Source organism: Podarcis raffonei, chromosome 2 (genome assembly GCF_027172205.1).
Source record: "Podarcis raffonei isolate rPodRaf1 chromosome 2, rPodRaf1.pri, whole genome shotgun sequence".
Lineage (NCBI taxonomy): Eukaryota > Metazoa > Chordata > Lepidosauria > Squamata > Lacertidae > Podarcis > Podarcis raffonei.
Genome location: NC_070603.1, coordinates 76,150,138 through 76,166,198, shown reverse-complemented (window position 1 = coordinate 76,166,198; position 16,061 = coordinate 76,150,138). Strand labels below are relative to the sequence as shown.

General features: G+C 40.6%; 2 protein-coding genes across 5 annotated transcripts in view; one reads left to right on the top strand and one right to left on the bottom strand.

Annotated features, from left to right (window-relative positions):
- The window catches only part of NT5DC2 (5'-nucleotidase domain containing 2), a 31,936-nt gene extending 21,453 nt beyond the window's left edge, over positions 1-10,483 (top strand). For both annotated transcript variants that reach the window (XM_053377582.1, XM_053377581.1), the window contains 6 exons: positions 454-555; positions 1,316-1,397; positions 3,373-3,459; positions 4,914-5,054; positions 5,297-5,361; positions 6,680-10,483. In XM_053377582.1, coding sequence (XP_053233557.1) covers positions 454-555; positions 1,316-1,397; positions 3,373-3,459; positions 4,914-5,054; positions 5,297-5,361; positions 6,680-6,941 — 739 coding nt within the window. In that variant the 3' untranslated portion in view covers positions 6,942-10,483. The remainder of the gene's footprint in view (positions 1-453; positions 556-1,315; positions 1,398-3,372; positions 3,460-4,913; positions 5,055-5,296; positions 5,362-6,679) is intronic.
- A 150-nt stretch (positions 10,484-10,633) lies between these two features.
- Positions 10,634-16,061, bottom strand: part of STAB1 (stabilin 1) — a 94,430-nt gene continuing 89,002 nt past the window's right edge. For 2 of the 3 annotated variants that reach the window (XM_053377553.1, XM_053377555.1), the window contains 5 exons: positions 14,764-14,910; positions 14,481-14,600; positions 13,222-13,365; positions 12,298-12,408; positions 10,634-11,350 (listed from right to left, as the gene is read on the bottom strand). In XM_053377553.1, the coding sequence (XP_053233528.1) occupies positions 11,294-11,350; positions 12,298-12,408; positions 13,222-13,365; positions 14,481-14,600; positions 14,764-14,910 (579 nt within the window). In that variant the 3' untranslated portion in view covers positions 10,634-11,293. The remainder of the gene's footprint in view (positions 11,351-12,297; positions 12,409-13,221; positions 13,366-14,480; positions 14,601-14,763; positions 14,911-16,061) is intronic. The other variant, XM_053377554.1, reaches the window with a different exon arrangement.

Sequence of the window (16,061 nt, the reverse complement as noted above, 5' to 3'; positions counted from 1 at the left end):
CTTGTGGCTCTGACACATGGAGTGGAATTCAACATAGGGACAACAAGACTTTTCTCCTGTGGGGCCCTCACACACTCCCTAAGTCTGTTCTGGGAAGAACCACCAGAACAATTTTGGAGGGCACAGAGGAGAGCTGAGCAGAGTTTCATTGCACACAAAAAAATATCCTTGCGCTAATGACATTAATTTTATATTATTGCCTTGACTGCTTCTGGAATTCAGAGTAAAGGGAGGAAAAATCATTTTGTGGACCACATCTTTGTGTAGACGAACAGTAAGGCCTAACAAAACTCAGCTCCTGCTGTACTGTTAGGAAGGCAGGTTAGAATTTTTTAAAAAAAGAAAACATCTTGGCAGATAATCCATGTCTTTCATCAGATCAAAATGAAATCTTTCTCTAGAGTCCCATGCACTGGATTAAATGAAACAACCTTTCCCTGTTTTTGTCTGCAGTGATAAAGGAATGAAGCACATGGTTGGCAAGAACTGGCGAGACCTTTTCGACATGGTCATTGTTCAAGCAGATAAGCCGAATTTCTTCACTGATAGACGCAAGTATGTTTTGTGATTGTAGTATACCAGACCTACATATTACATTTAACTTTGCAGCTGTTACATAAAATGGCAACTGCAGATTCGGTGCTTCTCTGCCCCACATCCTTAGTTGATGATAAAAGGGGGCAGAGCCAGGAATGTGGAACATCCTGAAGTCAGGCTATGGGCAGGAATCCTGACTGGTGGGGCGAGGGAAGAGAGGAATTAAGTTTGCAGTTGCCATGTTTTGACAGCAGCTGTTCATTAGCAGTACTGGGTTTCCTTTCAAGATGCCAAATTACTTTTTTGCATTTTCAAATTCTGGCCAGATCAACCCAAGCTCCTTCTTCTAAAACTGCTTGTTTGTCAAATTGTACAGAAATGTATTATGTTAATTCCCTGCCTTTTGCAGAGTATTTGAAGTCTTTAATACTATGTGTAATGCAAGCCACCTTTTCCTCTATCCCAGCTGCCATGTGTGTTGGAAGTGGTTGCATATATTGAGTCCCTAACATCCTAGAAAAAGAAAGCATGCAGTGGCTATTTTTTCTCTTAAAACAGACCATACACTTTCATTATGCAAACTTTTGTGAATAAATGGGCCAATTTCTTTCCTCCTGCTGCTTTCCTTAACAAACTTTTGAACAGTTCACATAATAAAACTAATGATGACTTAACACAAAGTGACTTAAGGAATCACTTCTCATTTGTCATCTTACTTCAAGTTTCCATAGCAAGACTCATTTGCAGGCCTGTGACAGCAGTTGTTTGACTTTTGTAGACCCTTCAGGAAAATGGATGAAAAAGGTTCACTGCACTGGGATAAAATAAGCAAACTGGAAAAGGGGAAAATTTACAAACAGGTAAGACTACTTAACAGTATCTTATCACTTCATGGCTTAGTTTAAGGATACTAGAATTTTTTTGAGTCACTTTGAAGTATGTGAGCAAGCATGAAAAAAGTATTTGCTACTCTTCTTCAAAAGCTGTAATTTTATACTTTTTTCATAGCTTCTTTATTTCCATTTTCTTAGATTCTCCCATTCTTAGAACTGTGGTGCAAATATGTCATAAGTTAAAAGCTGAGGTGGATAATTACCCTTCTGAAGTCATAAACATATTTGTCCTGCTCTTTTGAAATGATTTCATTCCATTGTTTCTGAAGGAAAACAGTTGAGGAAGATTTTGTTTTCCTCTTTTAATATGTAGGCGAGGTTGTCTTGTTCCGCAGGTAGACTAGGAGTTAGCAGGGTCTTGAAAAATCTTTTGAGGAAGGCTAGAAGATTATTGATCAGTAGAAGATACCACGAAAAATTGTTAGTAACCCACTTTATGTGATTCGCAGTTGAGCTCTCTAAAATTCAGAAATGGTTCTGAGGCAGTGCTGTGATCAAATCAGGCCTTCAGAATTATAATGTCAAAGTATTTCATTGCTGGGTCAATGATTTCGGACATAACAATATGGTGCCAATTGGACAATGGCTGTAGCATCATCCAAACAAACATAATATGGCTAAATATCTTCAGGATTTGTTAATAGGATACTGTGTGGATGAGACTAGGAAGATGAGGAAGGCTCTGTATATTCATACCATATGTGACCTAATACATGGGTAAAAGTGTCCCAGTAGGGAAATCATTTTGACCCGCAGTTTCCTAGTTGTGTTTTTCCCAGATGTCTTTATTACCAGACTCTTGTCTTAGAATCCGATATGTTAAAACCTTCCCAGCACAAACATTTGAATGGTTGTCATAGTTAGGGAGATGATTATTGGTGTGTGTGTATGTATGTGGTTGACAACAAATTCCCACTGAAATTAACACATTTCTCCATTCTTACTAGGCATGCCAATGTTGGGAAAGTTTCCTAAAGTTGGAATTGGGATGATCTTTTAAACAGCAAAAAATGTCATTCATTCATCCTGCGTGAATTTGAATGTGATGGGTTGGGATTGACGTCAGTGATGATGGAAGTCTAGTTCTGGTCATGCCAGGATTCATTAGGAAGCATGAGTAATAGTGGAGGGAACCCAGCAGCCTGTGTTTTGCTGCTAGGATATCTGAGGACAGATCTGCCTTACAGCCCAGTCAAAACATACAGAAGTTGGGCCAATGGGGAGAAGCTTAGGAACAGATAATGGTCACTGCAAAAAAGTAAGTGTACCTTTATAAGCTAGCCTGTGTCCCACTTTGAGGGCCCTGGGAGTAGCATATTGAAATTGTGCCTAGACTATCTTGAAATTAATGTTCAGCACGTAGCAAATCACTAACATGAATCATGACTTAGCTATGCTTTAAAGCAGACCCATTTAAAGTAATGGGACCAAAATTAATCATTACTAACATCAGTCCCATTGCTTTCGGGATGCAACCCCTTTTTGTTTGTAGTTTTTCAACTGTAGTATTGGAGTAGCAGTGGATTGTTGTACAAAGCTACAGTGAGGCTAAATCAGATAAGAACTTAACTCACCACACACCTAGGGATCAGTTAGTCTATAAATTTAGGAATGGTTCCTTGAATACAACCAACATGCAAGATATGAATTTGTAGGAATGATGGGATTATAAATCTAGCGTTCCAAAGTCGCCATTTCCCCTAATTTGACAAAGTTCCCGTGAGAACTCCTTAAGCTTTTACCCATGGATGTTTTTTTTAATAAGCAGCTTATTCTGAACAAATATTTTCTCTTTGTTTCCTTGGCTCTGTAGAAAAATCAAAGTAGTGAGAGACTTATTTTTTTGACCTTTTCAAGACCGGCACACACTGTTTTTCTTTGCAAGAAGAAACCAGATATTTAAGTTTATTCTCACATTCTTTTGTTCATCTTATGTTTCAAGGGCAATCTGTTTGATTTTCTGCGGCTAACAGGCTGGCGTGGGTCCAAGGTCCTTTATTTTGGTGACCATTTGTACAGCGACCTTGCAGTAAGTACTCCAGTCCCACTTGGAATTTTATCTCAGTGCTACTTAGTGGCCTCTGCTTGCTACCAAAATCCAAGGACAGCTTCATTCTTCAGTATTGTTGCTCTGGGATATATTTGTGGAAGACACCCACACTATAGCTTTGATTCTTGTTCAGCATGATCAACTCCCATTGCATAGGTGGTTCTTTTTTAGCCAGTCCTGATTTGAAACCCATACCAGCATCAAGTTTATTGCAAAAGGTCCAATATTTTCTTCTTCTAGTCTGCCATTTTAAGGCACATTTCCAAACCACAGTCCATATATAACCATTTTTAAGAATAACAGTTTAAAAAGTAACTGTTGGATCTCCTCCCCCCCCCCCCCCCGGGTCAACTTTGTCTACTATTTTTAACTTTTTTTTCTAAAGGCAACTTGCAAAATGAGAGATTTTTCCTCCCACCACTTCTTGCCTTTCTGCTTGGCCAGGATCTGCCTTATACCTTGTGAACAGAGAGGCACTATTTCCTTCTGGCAGCAACCCCTTGCACCTTGCAATAACCATTCCAGAAAATTGGATGGGGTGGGGAGATGCAGGGTGTTTCTGCTGGACAGGCGCCCATTGCTATGCATGCTTAGTCAAAAATACTAGGGCCCACTGATATCAGTAGAACTTGTTCTGTAATAACAATGCATAGGATTCTATCCTGCTATATCTCTTTACATGTACATCTGAAGAGCTCCAGCCTGCCAGCTGACATTGTGCGCTGGCTCAGTTACACTCAAGCTGATTTCCTTCCTGAGGCTGCTGTTAGGAAAAACTCTGCAGAGCTTTTATTGAATGGTTTTATTGGGTACTTTTATCGTATCTGACATCATAGTTTTTGGAGTATATTGTATCTTTTGTATGCTATCTTCATGTTTTGGTAGGCAGGGTATGTATATTTTTCATTAAGGGGAATAAAACCAAGTCTGCATGAGTGGTTGACTGCTTTTGGGAATGATCTGGCCTTGAGTAGACTCCCTAACCTGCGATTGCAAATGCTGTCATCTACAAACATATTTCAACTGCTGCATTTTGTTTACTAAGAATTTTTCCTTTTTTTGTAAATAAAACATAACCACCATACATTTCTGTAGCACACTCTGTTCAACCCAGAGATCGCCACCCCTCTTCTCCACTCCTAAGGACTGCCACTCCTCAAGGACTAATAAAGCTAAAAGAAGATTAATGTTTATTTTAAAATTTAATGGTGTGAGAAAGAAAAGAGTAGACTATAGGATAAAGCGAAAAGCTAACAACGAATAGTGGCTTTCCTGCTTGTTGTTGGTGAGTAAGAACTGGATGAAAAACTGTTTCCTTCAGGCTATGAACTGATTTATCAGTATGCCAGGGCTATTAAAATGTGTATTGTGGGCTTATTTACAAGGCTGCATCACAGTATCGTATGCTATGCCCTTCCCTCCCTCTTTCTTAGGATCTCATGCTGCGGCATGGTTGGAGGACAGGTGCCATTGTTCCAGAACTTGAAACGGAAATCCGAATCATTAATACAGAACAATATATGCACTCTTTGACTTGGCAGCAGGCTCTTACAGGGCTTTTGGAGAGAATGCAGGTAAAATAGACCAAATGGTGATTTTATTAGGTAGTTACCTAGCATGATTATGGTTAGGCTTGCCATCACCCTAACCGTAGCTAAGCCAACTTCCTGGCTATATTTCCTTGTTTGTATTTCTTTTCTCTGAAGAAAGGAGATGTAAAACTGCAACCTTCATAAGTATTAAATCATGTATTTAGCCTGATATTCAGATATGTTCAATATTCAAACATCTTGGTTTTGTTTTTTTTTACTTTTAGATGTATCAAGATGCAGAATCTAGGCAGGTGCTACTGGAATGGATGAAAGAACGACAGGAAATTAGGTGGGTCTTGATATTTTTTTATTGTCGTCTGTTCCTCCCCGCCTCAAAAAAAGAGAAAACTGTCATTGCATTATTACATAAATTCTAAACACAAATCTCACACTTAATTAGGAACTGGTTGTGACTAAAAAGGCATTTTCATAGTATGCTATTCCCCAATATTGCTTTGCTTCTATACTGAACACAGTTCAGGGGTGCAGGTGGCCTACTTAAGGGCAGGTGAAGTAGCAAGACAAACATGTCAGGCACTCCTCATCTGTCTCTCACAACTTAAGAGGTGCAGGAAAAGCTTTTAGCAAGCTCTAAAGAGGATGCTGGGTGCTCCCTTAAACAGACTAATCTACCAGCCATACACAGCAGAGGAATTCTGAGTAGCTACGGTAACCCAATGACCGCTCTCCACATCAAATGGGGGGCACCTTTTGCGTGGTCGTGCGCAGCCCGCCCGCCCCAATCCCATGTGGCTCCCGGCAGTACAGCCTGAATTCGCCCCCCCCCCCCCAGGCTGGACACCTGGAGGTAGCCGCCTACCTCTGCCAGTTACCCAATCCCAGCTGGGGAGGCATTGCCAGGAGAGAGTTGGCCAGGTAAGGGGAGGGATCGCCCTGCCCACACAATAGTGGGCAGAACTTACCTGGGAGTTGTCAGTCGGCTTCAGAGCTTCTCCCACCGTGCCCTCCCTCAGTTAAGCCTTCTTTTGCAGGTTAGCTTCTTCTTTACACTGGCGCTGCTACGTTATGGTCGCTGTTGAAGGGCCAGAAAGGAATTTTCCTGCATTGGCAGGTTTTGCCTCCCCCGTAACAAAACATCACAACTTTGGCGGTTTCAGGCATTGGGCAGAATCCTTTAGTCTGTCTTCCCTAAATGGGGGGGGGGGGCGTGAAGTGGTGACCCACGCCCCTCCTGCGGCGGCGATCCCAGGGTTCTCCGTTAAAGGGGTTGTTTTGATGGGAGGCATTGGCCATACGCCAATAGGTTGTCATTGCTCTCCCCTGCGACGGCGGTGAAATGGGGGACGGGCTCTCTGCTTGAACAGACACTCTCCAGAGCCAGCCCAATCCCCACACATTCTGGATAACCCTGATGTTCCCCAGATCCCCAGCTGGGGACTGGGAGGGATAAACGCCCAATGCCTAAGCCAAGGTCTCCCTACATCTGGAGCTTTAATAAAGTTGTGGCCAAAATTTTACTCCCATAACACGTTGTCTTGAGTCATTATTCCACTCGGCTGTCACCCGGGGCTGGGGGGGGGGTTCTCTGCCAGACATTTTCAAGGGTTTCTGTTCTCATGGCTTAATAGCAAATTATTTCCTTCCAGGTCACTTTCGAAGAATCTTTTTAACCCCCAATTTGGAAGCATCTTTCGAACCTTCCACAACCCGACCTACTTTTCTCGAAGACTGATCCGTTTCTCTGACATCTACATGGCATCCATCAGTTGCCTGCTGAACTATGATGTCAACTTCACCTTCTACCCCCGGCGCACTCCGCTGCAGCATGAAGCTCCCCTCTGGATGGACCAGCTCTGCACTGGTTGCATGAAGACTCCATTCTTGGAGGAAATGGTGCACATCCGGTGAAAGGATGTGTATGTCACACTGCTGCGATACAGCTGTTGTATAGGAAGGGCCCAGCAGCTTAGCCTTAGATTGCAACCTGGTTACAGTGTGTGCCTATTGCTGTCCTTTGCCTCCCAGCACTTCCTAATAGATACTCAAGATGAACGAGTGAAAAGGCTGTGCAAATTATGTCTTAGAAATGCTTCACTGATAAGAAGTCCAAAGGTGAATTAGGTTCCTGTGCACTGTCTCCATAAAGTAGTTCCTTCTACATAGAGATTCTACCCAAGACGTTTGTGTAGATCCAGAGTTTGTGCACTGTGTAGCCATGATCCGATGATATTCTCAGAACTTGTTGATACTATAAAGCCCTATTTGTCCATGTCTCTACCCAGACTTTAGATGTGACTTAGCTGTGATTATATTGGCAAATAGCTCTGGATGTATTCCTACTAAAATGTGGACACATTTATATTCTTAAGACCTAAGCCAGAATTACTTTTGGTTCACTAGCACTGAGATGCACTCTAAATCCTTGGCAAAAGAACTTTAATAACTGCCAGCAGCTCAGAATGTGCTAGATTAAGACTTGATTAGGTTATAAATTCAAAGGTGCTAGCTTGTGTATCTTTGCACAACTGAGCACAGTATAATAAACAACATATAGCCAATTCAGTTTTATGTACAAATGTAGTGATCAACAGAGCTTATTGTGAGCATGGCCCAGAAGGGCTAAACAAGCAAAGTATCTCACCTGGTAGATCAATGACTGCTGCTGAGAGCACAGTGAGATTTCACAATAGGTAGTGTGCATTTCTGCTAGAGCGTGGACTGGTCCACATGTACCACTTGATTACACTTTGACTTGTAGCACAATGTGTGACCTGACCATTGGAAAGCACTGTGTTTGTGGTAACATCAGCTGATGTGGTAGCTTTGTAATGGCTCAACAATGAACGTCGTTGCTGCACTCGTCACATGATGTGCATGCATGTTTCAATCAGCCCTATTAAATATACCATCCCATATATTTCTAAAAACTACTTTTCACCATTGTATAAGTGTAGCTTGAATTTCAAACCTATTTCTTAACTTGAGGTCAAAATATGGAAACAAATGGTGTTTTATTTAAGCATCTGCTACTTTTTAGCCTGACACAAATGAAGGATGCAGTCTATCACCAGTGTGCTGCAAAAGGTGGGTCTAGGGTTCAATGGCTGAAGCCATGGGTGCTTTCTCCTTTGTGTGAGATGTAAACCTGGGTCTCTTTCACTGTGCAATAGGTGGAGCTGCCATTGAAAGACTACTCAGAAGAAGCATCAGCTAATACAAGTGGTGAGTTATCAAGACCACTTCGGTTAACGTGTTACAGTGTTTGCACTTGTTCTGCATATAAAAAGCCTCATGTTCAAGCTCTCTGTATGTTTAGGAATGTCCCATCTAAAATCCTGCAACTGGTCTGACTTGATAGAAGGCCGTTTCCTATATACTGGTAAAGGCAAACGTTTTGGGCCGAAGCTAGTTTGGCGACACATCTTTTCTATATTTCATCATAATGGAGCCCCCTGACCCTCAACTTAATACCCGTTTTTGTACCCAGCTACTGCAGATCAGAAACATACCATTTAATAGAACATCTTTCCCTGGAAGACTCACCAAAGTCCATTTGGGCTGGCTCTGATAAGCGTTGCAGGAGTATAAATTAAAAGCTGGGCAGGGGACCTGTGTTTATTTTTTTAAATATTGCAGTCTGATTGAATTCTATAATGGGTTTTGTCCTGGCTAATTTAGGTATGGCTATAAATAAATAAAGCTGCTCCAAATGATTCCAGCACAGTTTTAAAAAAATCTATCAAGAACTATTTTGTCTTACAAATGGCAGTTCAAAACTGGAATTAAGCTGAACTGTGCATTGACATGGTAAATTGCATTCTAACGATGCCAAAGCAACCTTACTGTCAAGCTATAGAAATTGTTGTCACTGTAGTTGATGCTTTAGGAGATGTTTTGTTGCTGTTTCTCATGTATATGGTACCAAAGTGATGTTGTTTAAGACTAGGATACTGGCCTTTGTGTACTGTATCTTATATTTTACTCTTTTAGGGAATTATATTAGAATTCTACGTATTAGTTAAACACACTGAGCCGGTTTATAAAATGTGGTTTGATAAATTATTCTGTAGCTATAATAGGCTTAAGTTTAGTTGTGCAAAAAATAATAATCACTTTATCATTCACATCTTAAGTAAGGAAACAAACATACCTTAAAATGGCTTCTCTGAAGTTTTCTACTACAGTGATGCCTCGGGTTACATACGCTTCAGGTTACATACGCTTCAGGTTACAGACTCCACTAACCCCGAAATAGTACCTCGGGTTAAGAACTTTGTTTCAGGATAAGAACAGAAATCGCCCAGCAGCGGCAGTGGGAGGCCTCACTAGCTAAAGTGGTGCTTCAGGTTAAGAACAGTCTCAGGTTAATTTGTTCTAGAGGTCTGTTCTTAAGTACTTAACCCGAGGTACCACTGTATTTAATGACAACTATAGTTATATAGTCTGCATGTGTCCTGCAAGCTAATATATTATGTAGGGCTGTTATTTATTTATTGTTATTTCTTCTCTTTTGACACGTTCTCAACTATGTCAAGTCTCTCTTCAAACATGATGACTTTTAAAAACAGATAAGGACTGTGTAGGCAAACACATAACACTGTGGAATGCCTACAGGGGTGTCAACCAGAATAAAATTTTTTTTGGGGGGGAGCCCTGCCCAACATAGAATTTCTGGAAAGGCTGGGCATTCCCATTCAAAGTGAAGGTATAAAACTTGATGTCACTTCATTTCCTTATTAATGTTGCCTGCTTTAAATGTGCCAATTAACTTTATACTGCACAGAAGAGATAACATGAATAACTAACATAACGATTCCTGCATCATAAAGCCATCTGTGACCTAGCTTTTGAACATGAAATATATTAAACAGCTAGTTTTCCTAAGTGATATAATATCAGTTTGGCTAGACGTTTAGGTGAAGGAAATGAGCATTTGAATAAAAAGCTGTAAGATTGAAATGGCAGAGAAACCAATTAACTTGCTATACTGTTTCCATGTATTTACTGTATTCCACAGAAAAAGTGATACTGGATTACTTGTCAGACATTGTTCTATCTAAATTATTCTAAGAATTTTCTTGAAGCATTTTTGAAACCCAACCTAAGGTTCTGTGTCATAAGGTGCTCAAGTTAGCATTATCCTCATTCTATTACAAGTAGGCTACTTTGTATAATGCCAAATGGCTCAGAACTTGAAGAACTGAAATAATGATTTGGTCAAATTTTGTCTGCGCTAGGTAAAATAGTTTTGGCTCACAGGTCTGCTCACAAAGCATCCTGTTGTCAGCTGCGTGCCTACTTCATAACAATCTGCACAAACATTCATTCTTCTTTCCCACACTACACAGAATTTGTGGTTTGTTCTAAGTGACCTTGCAAGTGTAGAATGTTTCCTTTGTTGGTTATTTACTATTTTTACAAAAATAAAGTATTGCATCATGGGATAATGACTTTCTCTTGACATTGTCTTTTCTTATGGCAGTGTGGGGATTACTAAATAATGGCTCTCAATCATAAGGCAGAACATACCTTTTCACCATTATGTATCCTTACTAAGTGTTGAATAACTACCTTCAGGTTCAAAATAACCAAACGCTTAATGAAGGTTGACATTTGCTTGTTCCCATTCATTTACAAACATTTGTCATTCACGGAACAGTACATAAATTCAGCAGGATTATAAACGAAGATGGGCCTACAGTTTTTAGGCAGTATTATTTCAAACTGCCTTTTAAGTAACGTTTTAAAAAAGGGATCGGCAGAAGGCTGCATAGTGCAGTTTCAGAGTAAAGTTATCTAACTGAACTCAGATTTTATTGGCCCACTGAAGATTCTCCACAGCATCCACCGATCCAAACACATTCAAGAGTCATCATATTCCCTAAGTTTCAGCCTGAAGATTTAGGAGCAGAATCCAAAGAACGCAACATGACTTTCCATCCCTCACCTTCCTACTGCCACTCCTTATGACATCCAAAGACTCATTCCTGACACCCAAAACAGCACAAGGGGGCTACATTCAAACAGAAAATTGCCAAAGTCCCTGTGTGCATGCAAGGGCAATGAGCTCTATGGGCCCCAATTTCCTGCACATGTATTCGAGAAGAGGAATGGAACTGAGGTATGTTAAACATTTACAATTCAAGCCGCTTGTTAATTTGTCACCATTGAAAGGGCAGGCAAGGCTTCTTAGCAGTCCATAACAGCCATATTCTGTTCATTCTGAATTACATAGCTTCTGGAAAAGTGTTGTTTCCAGCTTACTGGTCGCCTCGAATTCCAAAGGCATCTGAAAAATCTTCTCCAGTGAGAGAATCCTGAAACAAACATTCAAATACATATTAGGCCAGTTAATCTGACAAGAGTTCTATAGAGAACAAGCTTGACTTTTGCAAAGTTACTGTAGTACAAGCAAACCGGTCCCTACAATATCAATTGTCCACTACAAATATGCCATGTGGACCATCTGTGGCTTGGTGCACATTGCAAGAGCAAAGGAAGCAATCATTTTGGGCAGCCTTAAATTCACCATTTTAGATCTTTTATTGAAGATTATTCAACGGCACTATGCCAAGATACTAAGTAGTGCCAATCCCAGTTTGGTGATCGCCTTCTGAAAGATGAATGGAAAAGCAAAACTTTGCTTGTATTCAGATGCCATGATAGGCTATGGTTTGTGATCACAGGAATCAACCTAGCTTTCCCACAAACTTGCATGCTCCCCTCTCTCTTCTGCTGAGACTGCAAGGAGAGCAGAAGTGTTTGTTTCCGGTTTGAATTAATCATATTTTAACATTAGTCTGAACCCTAAACTGTAGCTAATCTTGAAGAAACTGGCTTAGTTCTACAAACCATAGTTAAGTTGGTTTCCTTCAAACACAGCGTTGTTAAGGTTTGCCACAGTTTTGGGGGGCTCTTGCAAAAAGTTTAACTGCATTTTATTGAAAAGGGAATGGAAAGCTTTCAAAGTTGCAGCTGTGCTGCAAGGGAGTGGTCAAGTCCAGAAGGAGGGTAGAATTTTCCTGTCATTATAAATGCTGGTTTATTGTGATACTCAGTTACAGCCACTAGACTGGGGGAGCAATGCCTCTTCAGATTGCCTGAAAATCAAGGCGGCTTCTAAATGATTCAGTTAAGAGACTAATGCTTTCTTAATTAATTTTGATTATATATGGACAGTAAATGTAGAAAAGGTTGAAATTAGAAACATTTATACAAAGTGTAGTGAAGTTTATCAACAAAATATAAAGGTCAGATGCCTTACCTCAAATGGTTCATAGATTGAAATGTCTGCTCCATAAATGGGATTTGGAATGGACACCAAGTGTGGGCTCCTTTCCTCCCAGGGAGAAGGCTCGTCATCTTCCAGCTCAGCCTACAGGCAAAGTAGAAATAGGCTAAGCATGTCTGTGCCCTTCTAAACGCAAAGCTGATTAATTAATTTAAAAAGACACAAACCACTGACATCAATTTGGTCTATAACTTTAATAATTAGTATTGATATAGTGCTCTTTCATTAGTGCTCAAATGGATTCCCTCATCCCGTATACACCTGCAGCACGGCTGGCCAAATGAGCCGATAGCTAGAGTTGCCCTGCCTATTGTCATGCATAACTGAAGCTACAATGTGAGTGGGACGTGAGGAATTATGAAACTTTTAAACAAATTATTTTCCTCAGAAAAATGAGTGGTTGCTATAAAAAAATAAATAAATTCTTTACTTGTTTTTGTCCTGTATTTTATTCTGTGAACTGCCCTGAGATCTTTTGATGAAAGGCAGGATATAAATCTTGTAAAAATAAAAAACAAAAGCTGGTTGTGCAACTGATTGAGCAACAGGAAGTATCAGGGCTAGATAAAATCTGTTGCGCATCCAACTGTACTGGCTTCCTGTGCAAGCCATTCCACTAGCACAAGTAGTACACTCTTAAGGAACTTTAACTGTAAGTGCTATGTTGAATTCCTCCCAATACTTGGCATGGGTGCAATGTTACAGGTGCCTGTGACCAGAAATGAGAATGCAACAAATTAAAAGATATTTCCCCACTTAATCCATATAATTGATGATGGAAAGTCTGTGGGAGTAATGAATGAAGAGCTGACACTTTGCAGGACTTGTAAACTGTTGAGAGATTATGATAGGTGGTATATTAATGGTTTAAATAAACAAAATGCATGACGAAGATACCTTGAAATAGCGAAACTGGAACCCTTGGTTCTTCCTTTTGAGGTAGATGTAGGACATGCCAGCCACCATTGCACACAGTACTAGGGAGACTACAATGGATACACTGATGGTCACAGCAGCAGGTGATTTCACAGCACCAACAACCTGTGAAAAGCAATTTTGTTCATATTTCAAAATGTTGGATTAGAGTCCTGCCTTAGTTAAAGGCAGCTAGTGTTTTTTTAAGTGCCACGCTGTTCTACAGCAAATCCAAAAACTCTTTTCATTATGATAACAGCCACCAGAGCAAGAGGTGAGTTGGCATGCTTCCTGCTGTGAAGCTGTAGAAAACTGCCAGAGAAGTTGGACAGGAAGCAGCAACCAATAAAGGAGAGGTGGCGCTGTGGGTTACACCACAGAGCCTAGGACTTGCCGATCAGAAGGTCGGCGGTTCGAATCCCCGCAACGGGGTGAGCTCCCGTTGCTCGGTCCCTGCTCCTGCCAACCTAGCGGTTCGAAAGCACGTCAAAGTGCAAGTAGATAAATAGGTACCGCTCCGGCGGGAAGGTAAACGGCGTTTCCATGCGCTGCTCTGGTTCGCCAGAAGCGGCTTAGTCATGCTAGCCACATGACCCGGAAGCTGTATGCCGGCTCCCTCGGCCAATAAAGCGAGATGAGCGCTGCAACCCCAGAGTCGGTCGCGACTGAACCTAATGGTCAGGGGTCACTTTACTTTACCTTTACTTCTGACCAACCCCCAAGTAGCCCTGCAGCTTTCCTTCTCTTCAATCAATATAATGTTGCATCTTGATCATAATTTTGGTTGTCCTGTTACTGCTGGGTAACTAATCGGATAGTTATAGTATCATTTATAGTATCATTTTGGCCTTGAACATAAGAAACTGGGTAATTTTTATGGCTTAGTTTTGGGGTGAATTTTCGTTTATAGGTTCTGTGAAATTGGATATGGTTTATTTTGTTGTTCAGGATCTTCGTCTGTAAAATGAGTAACTGCACAATCTTAAAAAGCTGAAATTTTATGGAAAAAAGGAATTACAGTACAATCAGATCCATGTTAGTTAAACAACATGGCCTCCATATATAGACTTGGAACACACAGAGTCAAATCCGCTGATCATTATTTGCAAAGCACATCACTTCTTAAAAGACTGAATTTAAATCCTACTTATGTAGTAAAGCAGAGATGAATGGGATGCCAACTGGATTATTCTGCAGCAGGATAATTCTGAAAGATTAATACAAACCAACTAATAACCAACCTGGTCAAGTTGCCCAAGTTGAGGTGCCATCAGAGGTGCTTCAATAGCATGAATGATCCCATTGGAGGCCAGAATATCCCATTCAACTATCACTGAATTATTAATCATCTTACAACCCTGCTGCAATAAAAGTGAAGAAAACCAAATTACTAAACCAGTGAATTACAATTTAAAGACTTTAAGGATTGCAAATAAAATTTGCTGCATGAGGTGCAAAGCATTTTACACAGTCAAATCCATAAAGGTAAAGCTGATTCTGTCGTTATCCATATGAGATACTTACAGGAAAGAGGGTGTTATTCGTGGAATCTGCAATGGAAAGGTTGAATCCGGCTTGCGAAGGTATAACGGTACCAGACGTGAGATTGAAGCTCATCAGGGCCACGTCTCTCGCAGATGAATGAAGCTTCAGATCATTCAGTGTTAGAGACTGGTAAGACAAAGAAGAGTTTCAGTTCCATTCAAAGTTATGATATTGGTGAGAAAAGGGGAGAGACAAAACCATAGCCAACTTCATTGCAACCTTCTCTGCATGACAACACAATATATACACACAACACAAGCACAGCTGGGGCAGAGCCATTGGAAAGGATTGAACAGAGATACTGAATTGTATCTCTCCACTCGTGGAAGGTTTGTCAATCATTTGGAGGCCTCTGTGAGCAGAATGGAGGGGGGAAGCAATTTTCACTAATTCCCCCTTTTGCTGCCCCTGAGCCTGCCCCCCACCCCAGTTTGTTCCCTAGGATTGAGAAGGATTTTTTAAAAAATGGTGTCCTTCTATTCATGGAAGCCTTCACTGGAGCAAAGAGCCATCCATTATATAACCCTTGGTGCTTGGCCATGCAGATACAGCAAATTCTGCATTCCTGCACAAGTTGAATATGTTGCTTTCTGCTCAAGTGAGGTCAGTTTAGTGATATAAAACTAGGTATGTTATCTTCATTGTTTTGGACAGCCCCAGTGTAAAGTTAGGGTCTCTTTGTCCTACCACGCTTCACAGACTGGGCTGCCAGTCTCCGCTGTGAGGATGTTTCACATTCTGAAACTTAAAACATGAAAAGAAACTCATTTTTTAATCCACCATCGGATTAAAGAGTTTATTTTTAAACCTCAGAAAATAAATTTGGAGCTCCGCTCTGAGGACATTCTTCAAAGCTATTCTGCTGCAAAGCTTTCATTTACATTTAAATGACAGAAGAACAGGGACTCTGTGGCTAGTTGATGTCACTGGCTTTATTTGGGTATGGAATGCAGGAAAGTCTCCTCTAAAATAGAAACCTTGTTTCAGAACTACTTTGAGGCCATTATCAATGCAACAAATTAGATTTATGGTTTAGCTGCCATGGCTTTCCCAAAATAATTCTAACATAATTTGGCCAAGGTGCTACAAACTTCTATTCCCTGAGACCGCAGAAATTCCCAGGACTCCATGGGAAAAGGGAATAAACATTTAATCTAGTCTTTTCTTTTGGAGGTCATTTGCTTTAAGGGAATCTGATTTGAATGTGTTTTGATACAACGGTTTACTTCAATGATCTTATATTTGACCAGTTCTTGTAGACAGTGATGACCATTGGT